This window comes from Balaenoptera acutorostrata, chromosome 15 (assembly GCF_949987535.1).
Source record: "Balaenoptera acutorostrata chromosome 15, mBalAcu1.1, whole genome shotgun sequence".
NCBI classification, from domain to species: domain Eukaryota; kingdom Metazoa; phylum Chordata; class Mammalia; order Artiodactyla; family Balaenopteridae; genus Balaenoptera; species Balaenoptera acutorostrata.
The window spans coordinates 3,199,078-3,216,917 of record NC_080078.1 but is presented as its reverse complement, the minus strand read 5'-3'; the positions used below and the strand labels follow the sequence as shown (position 1 = coordinate 3,216,917).

Here is a 17,840-nt window from a genome sequence, read left to right as displayed (position 1 = left end):
GTGGTGGAGAGACGTGCATTGAGGTGACACCCTTATCCCAGGGAACTCAGAAGTCTTCGCTTCTTCATGAACGCTTTCGATAAGAAGGTCTAGCAGGGTCTGCAGACGACCGGAATTTCAACGCCGTGATGAGTGTGAACGACCTTGGGAAATCTCTGCACAGCTGGCACGTGATGTGAACGTAGCTGTGATTTCTACTGCTGGCGGTTTCACAGGTACTGCAATTACTTACGTGGTTTCTCACCTACGGTTATGGGTTGAACTGGGTCCCCTCATCATTCATACCTTCAAGGCCTAATCCTTAGTATCTCAGAATGCGACCTTATTTGGAAATAGGGTCTTTGCAGACGTAATTAGTTAAGATGAGGTCATGAGGGTGGGCCCTAATCCAGTATGACTGGGGTTCTTCTAAAAGGGGGAAGTTTGGACACAGACAGGAACACAGGGAGGAGGCCACATGAAGAGGAAGGTAGGGGTCTGGCTGATGATTCTGCTACAAGCCAAGGACCCGCAAAGGTTGTTAGCGACACGCCAGAAGCCAGGGGAGAGGCCCGGACCAGATCCTCTCCGATGGCCCCCAGAGGGAACCAACCCTGCGTACACCTCGATCTGGGGTTCCAGCCTCCAGAACTGAGAGAGAACACGGTTCTATTATCTAAGCCACCCAGTGTTTGGTACTCGGTTACAGTAGCCGAGCAAACTAACACGTGTTTATAAGTGAAGGGAAAGCTAAATTTCAGTTAGAGGCTAGTGAAGATAAAAACGTATTTTTTCCCGTCGAAGCTGATGGAGCCCCTTGGTGCGCCTGAGCAAGGCAACCTCTGCAATAAACGCTCTCCCTGCATTTGGGAGCAAATGGCTTTGCCTCCTCAGGTCAGTGCAGCCTCCACTGCCTCAGTCTGGGCCCAGACCTCACAGGGCCTTTCAGCCACGGCACTTGTTGATCTCCGAAAGTGCCCCGGGTCAGATGTCGCCAGCAGAGAGCTGGCTGGCTCTTCTGGGGGCCACTGCTTTCAGAGGTACGGGGGGAACACATGACCACAGAGGCCTCTGGCGAGTCCAGCCCCATCACGGATTTGGGACCCTCCATTTCCAGAAAAGGCCAAATGCCCTGCTTATCAGAAACTTCCGGGATGCCCCAGGCCCGGGGCTGAACGTGGGCATTCTTGAGCCAAAGAAGTATTCACATCGCCTTGACGTAGAAACTGTTTCGGTTTTATGTACTAGGTTTCTCCTTGGAAGTTTCTAGAAGGCACTTCTAACCAGTAATCTTTCAAAAGCCATTTGGTGGGAGGAGGGAGGCCTGCGACACAGTGGCGTCTGCAGCTCTGGGGACCTTCCCTCTTGGTCTAACAGCTTCTTTAAACACCACACTGACGTGCTCGCGGCGCCGCAGTCCAGCTGGCGGCGGGGCCTGGCGATTCGCTTTCCAAGTGTGTCCCTGGCACGTATTTTCACGCTCGGATGTTCACGCTGAGACGTACGGCCGTCTGAAGGTTGCGGTGAACGTGCCCGGGGCTCCTGCGAGGGTGATACCCCCCCAGCTCCAGCTGTAACATCCGACTCAAACCATCGTTCACTTTCCAGTGATGTCCGCCCTTAGGTATTACTTGAACGGAGAGAAGGCGGAAGCCCTCTTAGGGCGGATGGGGTCGGGGCGGATCTCAACCCGCTCTCAGTGGATGGCGTGTGGGTTTCACTGCTAACAGGAAGGTTCATAATGATCCGAAATGAGCAGGTCGCCCTCCACCGAGATCTCGAGCGGAGCCTCTGAAAACACGCGCGGGTCTCACCGGTGAGCTGAGGACCTCCTTAAGGGGCCCTAAGTTCTCACGCACGTGTATCCGAGTGACACTCATCCTCCCCCTAAGCCTGGGTAACGTGGCCAGAACGCCATGGGTCTGATGCCCATGAGGCCGCTAGCGCAGCCGTGGTTATGAAAACGGGGGGATGGGGGCTTCCCCGCTGGTCCAGTGGGTAGGGCTCCGCGCTCCCAGTGGGGTTCCATCCCTGCTCAGGGAACTAGCTCCCGCAGGCCGCAACTAAGAGTCCGCAGGCCGCAACGAAGATCCCGCGTGCCGCATCTGAGACCCGGCGCGGCCAAAATAAATAAATAAATAATAAATAAATATTAAAAAAAAACAACAACGGGGGGTTGGGGAGTGAGAGGGAGCCTCTCATTTCAAGTCAATGCCCTCCGTCTCCACATCATCAGGGAAATGCTGGGCCGGGGAGGCCCCAAGCTCTGACACGTCCCCTCTTTTACAGATGCAGAGACACCGTCTCGGGGTTTCGCCCGCCCTACCTGAGGGCCTGGCCTCGATGACGTAGCCCGTGGTGGGCGTCCTGCCCGCGCGGCCCTCCGTCCACTGCAGGGTGAGCTCAGAGGCGGATCTGGTGACCGAGACGTCTCGAGGGGAGCCCGGGGAACCTGTGGACAGAGGAGAAAAGAGCGGGTGGGCTTTGGCCCGGGACTCCTGGGCCCGCAGAGGGGCCAGCTCTGCTGCTAGGTCTCCAGGTGGGGTCAGTCCCGGTCCCTCATCTTGAAAGTCGGGGTGGTGCTGACACTGGCCTCACAGGGTCCGTCAGAGCATCAAGAGAGCTGAGGCGTGGAGGTGCCCGCTCGATCCACTGCCCTCTCCTCCGAAAGCGCTTAAACAGAGGCCAAGGGCCTTTGTGCAGTGCGAACCGCGTGGCTCCTCTTCATGACAAGAAAACTTTAAATTTTTCTCATGTATCTTATTTCAAAAATTGAATGCACTTCTTTTCTCTTAATTTTTTTCCAGAAAACAAACACAAACTGGACATGCTTAACACCTAAGCACTTGCTCGCCCGCACTGAATGCGTCCACGTGCAGACGTTCAGGTAACACACGCCTTGGAAGGCGGGGCCAAAAGAGTCCTGAGACCCCTGACCGGACGAAGGAGGCCGGATACTCACCCTCGGCCGGGCCGGCCGTGACGCTGGCCCGCAGCTCGGGCCCGTAGGCGATGGTCCGCGCTTGCACTCGGAAGAAGTAGGTCACCCCCTTGGTGAGGTCGCGCACCTTCAGCCAGCGTTGCCAGTTCCCCTTCACGTCCACCGTCACCACCTTGCTCACCCCTAGAGCCGCCGGGAAGGGCGAGAGGGGCCCTGAGCACCGAGGGGGCCGCGGGGTTTGCTGAGGAAGCATTTCTCACCACTGGGACGTTAAGTGGTGGTAATGGCCGGTTTTCAGCACGGATAAGTGCAATTAGAGTCTAAGCTTGATAAGCGGGTGCCGACACAGGGAAGAGCCCCCCTCACAGCACGCGGGAGGCGGTCCCGGTTCACTGGCCACGTCGGGGGGAGAGAACCCCAGCGACTGGCACCAAGGGGGGGCTAGGCCCCCGACGTCTGGAGGGTCCCTCCCCACTTGGCTCGGAGCTGCACAAAGCCCTGTGTCACGTCGGAGGCGACCTCGGGCTTCCCAACTTAGTCGGGGGGGAGAACGTGGAGGAGGAAGACGGAGCAAGGCTCTGCGTGGGCTGAAGGCGGCCCCCCCGCAGGGACCACCCTGCGGCCTAAAGGCTTTGGCGACGCATGACAACTTCATCCACAGACCCTGAAACATGACGAACCTGTCACCACAGAGAGCGGTGGTGACACAGCTCCACAGACCTGCGCCAGCACAGAGACGCTTCCCGCACAAACACAGACACCGAGCACATGTGATGCTGGGTGTACTAGGTTTAATTAGAAAATAGAGGTGGGACACTTTGGCAGGGGGATACAGACTGAAAATTACACAAACGCAGCATTTTCCAGAAGGGAAAATAGGGTTCTCTGGTAAAACAAGTCTGAAAATGAAGCATTCAAACAAAAAAAGTTACATAAGCTCTAGACTGTAGGACTTCTCAGAGCCTTCAACACACCGGTGTCTGTCGGGCACCTCTTGGAGGAGGATGTCAGGCTGGGGCAATTCCAGGACTTGTTAGTCAGCAGAGGTCGTGTGGAAGAGCCACGCCGGGTGCCTGCTGTCCTGGGTCCAGCGTCCGCGCCACCGTGTCCCACACACAGAGAACGGCCATCCTTCCTAAGACCAAGGGGCCACCTGCCTTTGCTGCGACCGGCCGGTGTTATCTGCACCTTGAACCCTAGGGTGGCCTTGACCTCAGAAGAGCCCAACAACGTGAGTCCTCGCTACAAAGTGGGTCCAGCTTTCAAAGTCATCAAAGCAAATTCCTCTGATCCTACAGGTCTCCAGAACCCCTTCTAGTTGGTTTACTGTCTTCATATTGCGCCTTTTATAAAACATTTGGTCAGCTAAATGATTCTCTTCCAAGTTATTTCGGAGCAACTTGGGCTGCTCTTGCGTGATTGGAGCTTTTCTGTAGAGAAGCAGGGCCATTTCTGCACAGAGAGGCCGCCCCTCAGCTGCTTCGCTCCAGAACGGGGTTTCAGGGATGACAATCTGCACACGTGGTTGACTGTCACCAGTGAACACACGGGATCCTGCCAGATATAAAGTTTTTCTGGAGAGCAGCCCCTTTTTTTGTTAAAAAATGGCCTCCTTCTCCTCAGAGCAAAACCAACCCCGTGCACAGATTTTGTGAATTCTGTCCCACCAGGAGGAAGAGCTAGTCTGCTCCCCTCCCTCCACCCCATCCCAAGCACGTCAGCATCTTATTTATTTAGTCAATTTTAAAACCATGCCCTGCACTCCAAACCTCGGGGTGCAATCGCCTGAAATACTTCCATTTCAAACATGTAAGAAAACATAAAAATAGCTCTTCTACGGAATCAGATTCCCAAGAACACGAATCAGTGTTCCGAGGGTCTGGGGGCTCCCCATGCAGCCAGGCTTACTTTCCTGGTTGGGGGACCCGGGGTCCACAGCACTGCAGTACCACATTGACGCCCCTGTTCCCGGGGCCTGGGCTGCAGGCTGCCTGACCGGGGTCTGCAGGTGTCCCTCCAGACGCTGCCCGGGCCTGGGGGAGGGGGCACGAAGAAGGGTCACCCCAGGGTGAGGTCACTGCTTTACAACTGCTTTTTTACTGTCTTTACCACAAACTTGTGTATGTGTATATCAACAAAAATATATCCTCGGTGATCTTCACAAGGGAACCGGCGTTACCACAGAGAGTTAACATAAAATAAAGATGCTTGAGGTTCTCCCTACGTTTGCAGCCATATCTCTGGGAGATGCACGGGTCCTCTGAGGCATATGAGAGTACTGAAATGGTTCGGAGTCCCGCTTACTACTTTCATGGTTCCCTGCGTAAATCCCAGATCCAACAGCGAAGGGGGTGAGGGCCAGGCTTCTCCAGGAGATGACCTCCAAGAGGCCTGCACACCCATCACATCAGCCAGCCGCCCTAAGGGGAGGAGATACAGGATCGGGGAACTGGGGGCCGCTGGGGAGGGATGGGCCCAGGTGTGGGGACGTAGGGCAGCCAGGGCTGGACCAGGGCCCGAGGTGCTGGGCAGCCTGCCCTCAGCGGGTCCGGGAAGCTGTGTGGTGCTTTCACAGCCGCAGCCTGGTGTTCAGCCTCTCTGTTCTCACCCACAACTCTGTCCACGGTGTCGGGCCTGCTCAGCTAGGTAACGGCGCGGTCTTAGGTCAGAATGCCCCAAAGAGCCCTGGCAGAGAGGCGCCCAGGGCGAGCGCCGCTGCTCCAGGATCGGTCGAGGGCAGGTTCCCTCTGAAACTCGCAGGGTCGGCCAGCGGGATGGGGAGTGCGGACGCCCTGGGATTTGGAGCCTGTCCCAGGCCTGTTACTTCTTCCCTGTGTGACGCCGGGTGACGCACTTGACCTCTGCAGGCCTCCGTTTCCTGTCGGTCCTGAGTGGGCAGTACCCACCTCACAGCAGTGTCAGGAGGCCTGGATCCCAGACCCTGCAGTGACTGTTGGAAAGCACATTAAACTCCGGGTGCTGCAATCCACCTGGGTCCGCGGCTGCACCTCTCCCACTCCGGGTGGCCACGCTGCCCCAGCACCCAGGGGCTTGTGGCGGCCACCGTGGAGCTCAGCCCGCAATCCTGCTGGGCAGGCCTTGGGAGGCGGCTGGCGTGGCCAATCGCGGCCGGGCTCCTGAGTGCAGCTGTGGCTGGTCCTCACATGCCCGGCAGGTGGCCGGATGTCCACCAAGGCAAGAGGACGGAGGGGTCACGTCCCTGTCATCGCCCCGAGGGCCGGCTCAGGCGTGTCCACGAGGCGGCAGGGCTGCCGGAGCAGCGAGAGGACAGGGTGCCTCCCGCGTGCAAATGCTTTCCACGCCTCCGCCCGCCCCGCGGCGGTTGCTGCTCCCGTGGCCACTGCGAGTCACGTGGCCAGGTCCGGAGGAGCGCAATGGGGCTCGATCTGGGGCCTTCCTGTGCTCGACCCGTGACACCCACCACCAGGGGGACCGCCACCGGCAGCCACTGCCCATGCCCTGCGTGACGGCCTCCTTACGGCCCCACTTCGGCCGGGCCGTGCTCCTCTCTGGCCTGTGAGGCTGCCAGCCGTGGCCGCTGCAAGGGCTCAGGACTAGTGTACATCTGGCTAAGTCAGGGGTTCTGGCAGAGGCCGTGGTCCAGGAGGGCTCGTGGTGGGATCCTGGGACGTGATGCCGGGTTGGCAGTGAGTGGGGTACTTCGGGAAGGTCACCAGGGCGGCACCAGGGCAGTGAGTTGGTGAGCTCTGCTCCTGGGGAAGGGGTGTTTGCTCGTTGCCAGGGAGGCCAGGGAGGCTCGAGGCCTGTGGCCAGCCTCACCCCAGCGGGAGCAGGGCCGGAGCTGTCGGGGGGCAGGGTGGTCTGCGGTTGGGAGCCGGCTTAGTGCAGGCCTGGTGCTGGAGGCAGCCCTGCGACACCTCAGGCGGGACTGGACGCTTCCTGTCGCCGTCACTGTCACGTGGGGTAGCCCCAGGCCTGGACCGGCCACCTGACAGGCAAGCAGGCGTCAGTGGGTCAGAACCTGGCATCTGGGCAGTTTGCTGCTGAGGGCGCAGGGGCCGGGGCGGCGGCTGGGTGAGCGCAGGGCTGAGCCCCCGTCCCTGCTCCGACGGCACGGCTGGCACGCTGGCCGGAGACCCAGGCTGAGAGCAGCGGCCCTCCCCACAGACAAGGGGCGCTGCTGCGGACGGCGGGCGTCTCAGTGCTTGTGAAACGAGGCCAAGACGGCTGTGACCGAAGTGACTCCACCTGCTGTCACCCCAGGGAACAAGAAGCCCCACCCGCGGCCGCGAAGCAAAATGCTTTCCTGACTGCCCCTCGGGCTCTGTCTCCGCCGCTCACCATCACGTCTACGTTCAGAGACACAAGTGCTCCAGACGTTCCCCATCATGTGACAGATAAGACCTCGGCTCTTGAACCCGCGCGCCTGGGTTCGAATCCCTCCTCTCCCCCCGTCCTCCCTCGGTAGGCCGCGGACAACGTCTTAAGGGCCCGAAGCCCGACTGCTTTGTCTGTAGCCTGAGGATAGATGCGGCCCGCCCCGCAGGGCTGTGGTGAGGCCGAGGGGAGAACACTCGAGAGCGGTGGGTGCGGCCTGGTGCGTAGGCAGTGCCGGAGGGGAGGGACAGCCCCTGCTGGTCGGTGTGCTCGGTGGGGTCGCGTTGACGGGCGCACAGGGGGAACCCTGTGAGCTGCTCGTGGTGACCCTGAGTGTCCAAACAATGTGGAACAAACAAGCAAGCTCAAGCCCGAGGACACGGGGAAACCGGAGCTGCTGCGCCCCCCGGCGATGAGGCGAGGACTGGGGGGTGGCGGGGAGCAGGCGTGGGGAAGCCTTGCGGCAACGCGGCAGCAATTCGAACGCCTGACCGTGCGGAGGAGGGTAACGGGGGGCACAGCCAGGCCCCGCGGCGGAATCCGGCCGGGCGATGGCCTTGCCTGGAGGCCAAGGAGACAGGTGTGGGCCGTGGGGTTTCTGGAAAGACTGTGCAAACCTACCCACACAGATGCTCTGCTCAGCAGTCAGTCGCTTACTTGCGGAAGCGTGGGAAGCCTCACGCACGGTCTGGGGTGAGGAAGGAGGCGGAGGCCTGTCAGGCACCATTCTTGGCAACCCTCTCTCGTCTGAACGACACTCGTGGGTTAGTACCCTTGAAAAGGTGTTTGGGACCTGGGCTCGTGGAATCTGTGTGCGTGTGTGCGCGTGCGTGCATGCATGCGTGTGCAGGGAACGCTGGTGAGCAAAATGAAAGTCTCCAGTAATTCTCGGCCCTCCCTCCCTACTGAACGAGCAAGAACGTGGCCCGTCTCCTTCTGGACCTCAACCCAAGCCACGCCCAGGCTGCCTGTCCCCAGACAGGTGCTGGGTCCTGAAAGGATACAGCAGAGCACGCTAAATCAGTGCTGGTCCCCAGCCTCTTGGCTGTTTTACAAACCTGTATCCACACGTCACCTCTACTGTTATTTACCTAAGTTCACTGAGAGACAGGAAGGACCCTCTGTCACCTCTACTGTTATTTACTTAAGTTCATCGATTTTCTGAGACGCACTTTTTCCCCCTCGCATTTTTACATCTCTGATCTGGGATGCAGCTCGGAACTGATGCTTCAAGAGGACCAGGCCGTGGTTTAGTGGAAGCATTTTTTCTTTCTCAGCACTTCATAAAATAACAATGAATCTCACAGGCCATGGCAGTGTAGATTCGATGAAATAAAATCTAGGGCTTAACTTTTCTTCTTCAAATCAACTCCCTGTTTTACTTGAATGTGCTTGTTTTAAAAGGAAACTTTTTTCACGGCTTTAAATGGAGAGCCAATATGATTTGATGTGTTGGTGATATCTTTTCCTCCCAGACATTAAATAATCTATAATTTCTACAGTCTGTCTGTGTCTATGACCAGGGCCTCATCTCCCTCCTCTGCACCACAGTGCCAGGCACACAGTGGGAACAGAAAGAAATGCCCGCTCGGCCCTCAGTGTGCGCTCCGGAAGTGGGGCAGCGGGCAGAGACGAGTGGATCAGAAATCAAATCAGTACAGAGCCGGCGGCACCAGCTACAGCAGGGGCGCAGGGACAGAGCCATGCCGTCATGGCCCAGCTCCTTCCCACCTGCCCTGTCCACCCCTGCCCCTGTCCTCTCCTCTCCTGTCCATCATCCCCGCCCAGAGCCCCCTGCCAGCCCCCCTGGTGGCGCTGGGGTTTATTCAGCCGGGGATCCCGGTCTCCTGTAACTCAGACCCTGTGCCCCTGGCTCCACCTCGGCCCCATGTCACTGGCCCTGCGGCCGCCCGGACGACTGGCATCGCCCCCTCCCTGCAGGCCCCGCGTGACCGAGCCTCTGTGGGCCAGTCTCGCCTCGGACGCTGGGCGCCTGGGCCCTTCCTGTCTCTCGGCACCTGCCCCCGCTCCACGCCCGACGCTCTCACGCGGCTCCGCTCTCTTCTTCATGGCGCTGATCACTACCAGACTTTGTGTGTGTGTGTGTCTGTTCGCGTGTTGCTCTCTCCTCCCTGGAGCACAGCTCACTGCACTCAGGAAAGCAAGGATCTCGTTGAACAGGTCAGCTCAGATCCCAGCTTCCCTGGATCCACAGACTCCAGCATCTAGAACGCACCCGGCACACAGCAGGCGCTTAAAACCAACTTGCTGAGCGGAGTTCCCTGGCAGTCTAGTGGTTAGGACGCGGCACTTTCACTGCGGTGACCCGGGTTCAATCCCTGGTGGGGAAACATCCCGCAAGGTGTGGGCCAAACCCCGCCCACCCCCGCCCCCGACACAAAAAACAAACAAAAACCTCGCCGAGTGAACGGAAGAATGAAGGCGGCCCCAGGGGAGCACCCGAGGGAAGCGTCCGGGCCCCGTTGCCCACGTGGCTCCGGCTCGTGGCACCCAGGGTGGGACGAGCACTGAGATCCCAGGCGCAGCAGGAGAGGCGGGTCTTGGGTGATAAAGAGGCCGGGTCAGGGGCCCTGCGGAGAGGGCCGTGTGGAACCCCGGACGCGCTCAGCCGGTTCACCCGCCCCTCCCGGCGCCGCGCTGGGTAGACGGTGGGCGCCACGCAGCCGGGAGGCTTACCTTGGACAGGCGCTAAGGGCTCGTACACCACTCGGTAGCCCTGCAGGACGCCATTGGCTGCCGTGGGCTCCCCCCACGAAACGTTCAGCGTGGTGGAGGTTACTTCCGAGAATGCCAGAAAGCTGGGGGTCCCGGGAGCTGGAGGACAGGACAGAGAGGACGCTCGCCGAAGCCCCTTTACGTCACCTACGTACGTGTCTGCGCCTCCGCGCGGAATACAGATCTTATTAGACGGTGTCTCCAACTTAGTGAAGTTGCAATGCCGTGGATGAAGAGGAGATTTATCGATCATCTCCGAACTTCCCAGCGTCAATCAGAAACTCACACCCTCCCAAGAAGAGGAGAGAAAACGGCAGTGTTTAAACACAAAGGAGTCTGAGAGATGCAATGGCAAAGGCATAAAAACGAATAATGGATGGAAACAGAAAATGAAGTGCAGACAGCGCCATCTTCTAGCACCTGCTGGAGGCTTCCACGGGCTCCAGTCCTGCTCCTCTGGGGAGGGGTGGGCTCTCCCCTCCCCTCCTGGGGGTCCCTGAGGCCTCCGAGGACACCCCCGCACACTGGTCCTTATCTGACAGCCCACAGGCGCCCGGCCACCTCACTGTCCCCCTTGGTCTGGAGGTGGGGGAGCTCACGCGCCACCCTGAGCTGGAAGAAGCTCCTGGCAGAGGCAGAGGCAGGCTGTGGGGCCACGGAGGACGCCGACCCCGCCCGTGGCTCCCGTCTGCCTGGGCCCCGTGGGGGGGCCGGGTGGGTGCTGGCACCCAGAGCTGCCCCTACCCCGGTGGGCACTGACGCCCCCCCGTAGCCGGGTTCCCCTCTGTGCTCAGAAACGCCCACTGAGTCGGCCCCCACTTGCCCCCCTTCCGTCCTCCCCCGTCCCTGGGGGCCCTTTGGCCCTGTGACCCGCCAGGCCCGCAGCGCCCGAGGGCCTCCACCTCCTACCCTCGGCCCCACAGGTCCGCCCAGACCCTTCCCGCTCAGAGGCCACAGACAGCCCCTCCCGGGCTGCTGGACGGGCCCCGAGGACGCAGCCCCTGCAATCCGGTCATGGGCATCTCACAGGGGGGCCTGACGCTCGCAGCCCCTGTTCCCGGGAAGGCTGAACCCACAGAAGTCTGGGGAGCCCTGAGCCGGTGGGTCTGTGCCCCATGGGCTCCCTAACTTACATTGCCAGCCTTCCACTCCCTGCGTCTCAAGAAGGCCCCAGAGCTCCCGGGACCCAGGGCCCAGCCGCCGTTCCCTCGGGAAGCCTGGTCAGCCTCAGGAAGCGCCCCAAACCGCCAGGGACTCTGAGAGTCACCAGGAGAGTGAGTGAGCGGCTCAGAACGCACCCCAGATGGGGAGAGCGGGCCACAGGCAGCGTGACCCCGGCAGGGCAGCCCGGACACGCCCAGGACCCGCGCGGGGCGTGTGTCTGCGAGACAGCCTGCCAACTGCTTCCAGGGGTCTCTGGGGCCCAGAGGCCCGGGGGGCCGACACTGCGGCCTGGGCTCAGCACGTCAGCACACAAGGACCTCCCCCGGCCCCGGGCTCTGGACCCTGAGAGAACCCCCCGGGGGCCTGGAGCAAGTCCTGCCGGTGACAGATGAGGCGCTGTGCAGATGGAAGGCCGGCCCCCCAGTGCCCCGCGCTGCTCACACTGGTGAACGTTTACGGGGCAGCTCCACACAGCAGGCCTGGGCTGGGCGCTGGGGACACCACGTGAACCGGACCCAGAAATTCCCAGCTACGCGGGATCTGGCTCACAGGACAGGCAGAGCGGAGCGCCGAGGGAATGGAGAGGGCGGGTCGGGGAACAGCTGCAGGGCAGGGGGGTGACCCAGGCTGCTGAAAGGAAACACATTGTCCTCCTACCGGCCTGGTGGGTACGGCCCTGCCGGGGGTCACTCCTGGGCCCGTCTCCAGCGGCGTTGAAGGCCGAGATGCTGACCAGGTACGGGGTATGGCTGGTGAGGTTCTTCAGCTTTGCCGTGGTCTCGGGCAGGAACAGCACCCGCATCTTCTCCGTCCCGTTCTGGCTGTCCGCCTCCCAGTAGTAGATCTGCCAGAAAGAGCCAGAGGCTGGAGGCCAGCGTGGGGGGGGAGGGGTGGCGCCCCCTCTGTTTCTCAGCCTGGGGACAGGTGGCCACTGAGCCAGAGGGGACCTGAGTGCTCCCGGGGGCCGAGCTGTGCTCTGCAGAGTCGGGGGTGGCTGAGGCCAGGCCAGGGTGGACGGGACCTGAGGATGGAGGTGGCATTTCGGTGGCATCTCCTTCGGCTGCCAGGAAAGTGCCTTTTCTCTCACAGGGTTGACTCTGGGGGCCCTGCCCCTTCCCCCCAAGCTTCTGGACAGCAGGGAGACCCATCTACCCCCTGCTCCAGCCTGTGGGTAGAACAAGCCCCCAGCTTCTACCCTACGCTCCCACATTTTCTTTAAGGCTGAGATCGAAGGCTTGGATCAATGTGACCCAATACTCTGGATGTTAAAACAGCCAAAAATAACGTGGAGATGAACCACGTAGGGCTCAGCCCTGTTGGAGCAGCCCTTGTTTCTCCTGGGTTCCGTTTCTCCTTGTCTAGTTTTTACTGCGCTCGCGGGCGAACATGATGCCGCGCACAAAGGTTTGCTTGGGTCATCAGAACTGCTCCCCTAGACAGCTGGCCGAGGACCACTGCCCAAGCCAGTGCCAGCCAGGCCACCCAAAGACAACCCCAATCCACGGATCCACCTCGGCTCTGTGGGCCTACAAGAGGCCAGGCCGTGAGAGCCGCTGGCCCACGCACAGAGCTGCCAGGCTGCGCGGGGCCCGGGGCCTGCTTTCCCGCACCGCACGCCTGGCCAGGCCGGAGCGGAGCTGGCGGGTGAGCCTCGCTATATCCACCTGCAAGACGCAGTTCGGCTTCTGCTCTCTGAACTGACCAGATGAGACGCTCTGCTTGAACAGGCCTTACTAACTTGAGATCAATATCCAAGTTCAACGTCTCTATCATTAGGAAATTAGGAAACATGTTTTGGACATACATAAATAGCACCTTGCCTCTGGGCTCAGGGGACTTTCCGTTACCTCATTAATCACTGCAGGTGGCCTGCCATGAAGGATGGTATTTATTTTCACAAAACACCTACAAATGTCATTTTTAAAGGGACATTTAATTGGTCCAATAGTCTTCAGGGTAGGCTAGCCCATCGAGTCTGATGAATGATCAACTTGGGCTCAATAGACCAGACAAGGAAATTCACTCCGGAGGAGGGTGGGGAATTTTCAAGGGACGGCACTTCAGGACGGTTTTAGCTGGTCTCACGGGGTCCGAGCCCCCTACGCAGGGGAGATACTGGAGGTGGAACACTGCGGGGGGCTTCGTGCCCCCACCAACTCTGTGTCACTGTTCATCACCTGATGCTCGGACTGCAACGGGCTGCTGCCTCTCTTGGATCCCACCTCTGGGATATTTAATGGGGAATCATGACAGGTCAGTGTAAGGGTTCTCAAAGTGAGGTTCCCAGGAGCATGCAAATCCCTGGGCCCCATCCTGGACCTACTGAACAAGAGACTCGGACCCAGGGCAGAGCTGTGGGGGGGACCTGTTCTCTTGAGTGCTTCCCTTTTACTGTCAGCAAAGGCGGTGGAGACTCCCAGAGGGGGTGCAGGGGGAGCTCTGCGCGGGGAACTGCGCCCCGCTCTCCCAGGCCAGAGGCAAGGTCAGGCTGAGCCCATTCCAGCCGCTTGGCGATGCCCAGGCTCTGGGGGCCGAGGGTCCGTCGGTGCGAGTCAGGACGGGAAGCAGAAGGGCAGGGTGAGCTGAGGGCGGCCAGGGTCCCAGCGGAGCCCTCGGGAGATCTGGGGATTCAGGCCGCTGACCCTGGCCCACAAGTGACCTGGAAGGAAGAGCCAAACCAAGCAAGAGAGCGCCTTGCCTTGTAGCCCTGGATGTTTCCGTTCTGGCTCTCGGGCGGCGGCGGGTCCCACGTGACCTCCAGCTGGCTGGCCGTGAGTGGGTTCACCTGCACGTGCTGCGGAGCCATGGCCGGGGCTGCGGAGAGAGCAGCGGGGTCCGCTGAGAAGTCCCGAGACCCTGCCCTGGACCACCCAGCTTGTATGCCAGCATGACCACAAACCCTTCTCAGAACCACGCTTTTAAATGCAGGAAATGAAATCTGGAGAATCCCAAAGAAAACCGATTATATCGAGACACGGCAGAGCTTTGGAAAACAAAGGTGTGATACAGTAACCCACGTGCTTGTGACTGAGCCCTGAAGTCAGGCTTAGAGCTGCTCTAGCGACGGCTCTGAGGTCAAGCGGGATGAGCGGAGACGGCGCGGTAACAGCCAACCTCGCCGCGACGGGGGCACACCCGGGGCCCTGCCGCTGAGAGAGTCCCAGGCCCCACTGATGCGGCACTGGTGCGTCGCCACATTCATAACCGAGGGAGATGCTAAGTTCCAGGTGGAACTCGGAGAAAATAAAGGCATTTGTGGGAGTTCCCTGGCGACCCAGTGGTTAGGACTCTGCGCTTTCACTGCCGAGGGCCTGGGCTCGATCCCCAGTCAGGGAACTACGATCCCACAGGCCTCGCGGCCAAAAATAAAGAAAGAAAGGCATCTGTGTTCCCACCACGAGTCCCGGATCCTGGGGTACGAAGCCCTGCTCCAGGTGGAGCTGACGGCTGCAGACCCGGGGCCGCCCCTCCTCGGGGACGGAGCGCAGAGGCCACAGCTCCGCGCCCCCCAGGAGGACCCGGTCCCACTCCTTCCCTCCCAACCCCGAGGGCCCCCGGGCGCTGTGTGGGTGTCAGCAGGGCCACACTGTGCAGGTCAAAGGTGAAAGGTGACTGACAGGACGCCGTGGCCGTGGCCTTGCAGGCAGCCGCGGGTAGGTTGGGAACGACGCAGAGGACGCACGTGTACACTTGGGGACATTTCTCCCCGCCGGCCGGTCTGTCCTCTGCCTCCCAGGAGCTACTCCTTCCTCCCACCTGGGTCACCCCTCCCCCGGTGAACTCCACGCTGGGCTGGACCCTGGGGCACTCCACGGAGCTGTCGGGGACATGGCTGCAGGGGCAGGGCGCCAACCCAGCACCCTCGCCTTCCGCGGCCCCGCCTGCGGCCCGGGCGCTGCCTCCTGCCTCAAGTCTATTTAGGGCCATGAATGGAAAGGACCACACGTCAGCGTCGGAGGGAGGCAGCCCAGCTCACAGTCTCTCTGGAGAGGCCTCCTGGAGAGAGGATGACCTCCTTGAGGCACCCCTCCCCCGCGTCTTCCCCTCCCTGCTTCCCCCCCAACCAGTGTAGAATAAAATAGTAATTAACACCCACTCAGCCTGACACCAACTATTTATTTTGTTCTAACTGTGGGGCTCCTGTATTATCGCTGCCCACCCTGCCGTTAATGGGAATGTTAATAACCCACACCAGGGTGTTGTGACAGATGCTTGGCCTCATTATCAGAAATTCTTATTTACCGCTCCATTAAACAACAGAATCACACAAAAAAACAATTCAATCAAAACTAACTGGAGGAATTTTAACAGCCACATTAATAATCCACAACATAAATAAAGTTAATGTCTTCTGCCTGTTTGCCATGGGCGACTCGATCACAAAATTACTGTTGTACGATTAAAATGTGAAAGGCAAAATTGAGCACAGCCATTACCCTGGTGGTGGGTTAGGACCATCTGTGTGTGGTCGCCCCAGTGCCCCAAGTTTCCCTCTCGAAGCACAGCCAAACCCAGGGCGCACGACGGCTCTGGGGTTGACACGGGCTGGGCAAAGCCTCCCTCCACCGCCACCCCCGGTCCCGTCCTGGGCGGCTGAGCCCCACGCGCTGTCTCCATGCCCCCCAGCTGTCCTACAGCAGAGCCCCTTCCGGTCACAAAAATGCTGCAGGTGACAAGGACTTTTGTGATGCTAACACAGCAGGGGAGGGAGAAAGCCACGTGAACACAGAGCAAAGCACGCCGGTTTCAAGACTTAATTTTTTGGCTCCTGAGATCCTCGGGGTCTCCACCCTGACGGGAGACCCTGACTTGCAGGAAGGCCGTCTGTCTACACCCCCAGTGCAACCCTCTTCTGTCGTGAAGGTGCTCAGTTTGGAAACCGATGGCGTGTCTGATGGGTCGTGATCCTGTTGTTCTCCACCCTCAGCATCTGTGGAGTACGGCGCCCACGAACATCAGCTCAGAATGCTGTGTTAAAAGGCATGAAATTAGTTTTTAAAAGCACGCTGGCCCGGCCTGGCAGTCCCTGGCGTTTGCTGATACGCAGATTGCCCTCAGACAGCGCTGGAAGGTGGGTGCAGGGTTAGGGCGCAGAGCGGAGATTCTCTCCATCCGGCGTCTCGGCCCAGGCAGACGACGCTGTCCCACAGCTGTCACCCACCGGCCTTGAGGGATCGCTCCTGCCACCCCGGCCCCGGAGAGAGGGCCGGGCAGGGCGGTGATAGAGAAGCTTCCTGGACTTCTGGGGGCTCCTTGCACCTGACACAGTAGTGGAATCCCAGCGATTTCTGCAATCTTCTGGGATTCTGGCTGAGCGCTGGGAGAGGCCCTGCAAAGCTGGGTGCTGTGGGCTGGACTCGGCGGGCGGGTCCCGCGGAGCAGGGAGGGCAGCACTTTGTCCAGCTCGCTCGGCCCCGACGTGGCCATCAGGCGTCAGGGACACACGGCGGCTGCCCTGACCCGGTGTAGGCTTGCTGCTGACAGGGGGGCGCGGGCTCACGGGCTCCTGGCTCTGCGTCCCGCAGACCCTGGGTGGCCCTGGGCTCATCGGGGCCCCCACGTCAACCTTTCAGAACCTCTGCTCCAGGGAGGCAGCTGCACAGGCAGCTGTGCGCTCAGACCACGGCAAGGAGAGGAAACGACGCCTCAAGGGCATTCGGTAAACAGCCGAGGCTGGGAGGGCAGGGGCTTGTCAGCTGCTCGGGTGGGACCGTTCACCATCCGGCCCCCGCTCGCCCGCTCACTCTGCCCCCGTGGCGCGGCGAGGGAGCTGCACGCCTGCCTCTGACACTGGTCTGGCCGACGACAGGGGAGCAGTAGTCACATGCAGGGCCCTTCCCAGCAGGAGCTTCCAGAGCGTTCCATGGCGCCGACCCCTCCCCACCCCCAGACCAGCGGGGCCCCCAGGGGGGTTGATCCCCATCTGTGTCTGGGAGCACGAGAGACGTAGCTGACCGTGAAGGACAGGGACGCGAGAGAGAAAACACACGGGTGGTGTTTCAGGCGCTGAGACTTGGGGGTGATTTGTCGCCACAGAGCAACTTCGCTGATGTTTTCCTGAATATCAACCAGGCCCTCGGCTTAGCTCGGAGGGGCAGGTGGACACAAGGATGCACAAGACAGGTTCAACAGGAGACATCATTCACAGCAGTCATAGTACCAGGTAGAATGTGAGGACAGGGTCAAAGGGCCACAAGGGGTCACCTCTGGCTGGGGGACGCGGGGTCATTCCTGGAAATAGAACATCCAGCTGGCTCTTCAGGAATGGGGGGGATCTAACATGGGACCGTGGGCCGGGGAGGCGGGGATGGAGGAGCAGTGGAGAGCTGGGGGGCAGGGTGTCTGCCGGCGACTCGACAGACAGGCGTCCAGGGGCTGGAACTGCTGTTGCTGGACCAGGCCAGACCATGCTCGGTTTTGACTTTCACTCTTTGTAAACCAGTGATTTATTACTTGGGTAGAGCAAGATTTTACCTGATAATCTGAGGATCATTGTTAATGTTTTAATATAATGAAATAAGTATTTCTTTATGTGATTTTTAAAAAACTGTACATTCATCAGTTCACTTTAATTACACCAACATTTCTCTGGTCAAACACTCTTTCTGATTTCCTGTCAAAGTGAGTAGGAAACAGAATGCTCGAATGTAATTCACCTTCT

General features: G+C 59.9%; 1 protein-coding gene across 9 annotated transcripts in view; it reads right to left on the bottom strand.

Annotated features, from left to right (window-relative positions):
• Window positions 1-17,840, bottom strand: part of SDK1 (sidekick cell adhesion molecule 1) — an 838,709-nt gene that overhangs the window by 29,914 nt on the left and 790,955 nt on the right. For 2 of the 9 annotated variants that reach the window (XM_057528492.1, XM_057528501.1), the window contains 5 exons: window positions 13,878-13,993; window positions 11,837-12,023; window positions 9,977-10,114; window positions 2,942-3,103; window positions 2,306-2,431 (listed from right to left, as the gene is read on the bottom strand). In XM_057528492.1, the coding sequence (XP_057384475.1) occupies window positions 2,306-2,431; window positions 2,942-3,103; window positions 9,977-10,114; window positions 11,837-12,023; window positions 13,878-13,993 (729 nt within the window). Of the gene's footprint in view, window positions 1-2,305; window positions 2,432-2,941; window positions 3,104-3,133; window positions 4,475-4,505; window positions 6,891-6,924; window positions 7,841-7,941; window positions 7,968-8,009; window positions 9,619-9,976; window positions 10,115-11,836; window positions 12,024-13,877; window positions 13,994-17,840 lie in introns of those variants that run through there. The other 7 variants (XM_057528493.1, XM_057528494.1, XM_057528497.1 and 4 more) reach the window with 7 other exon arrangements.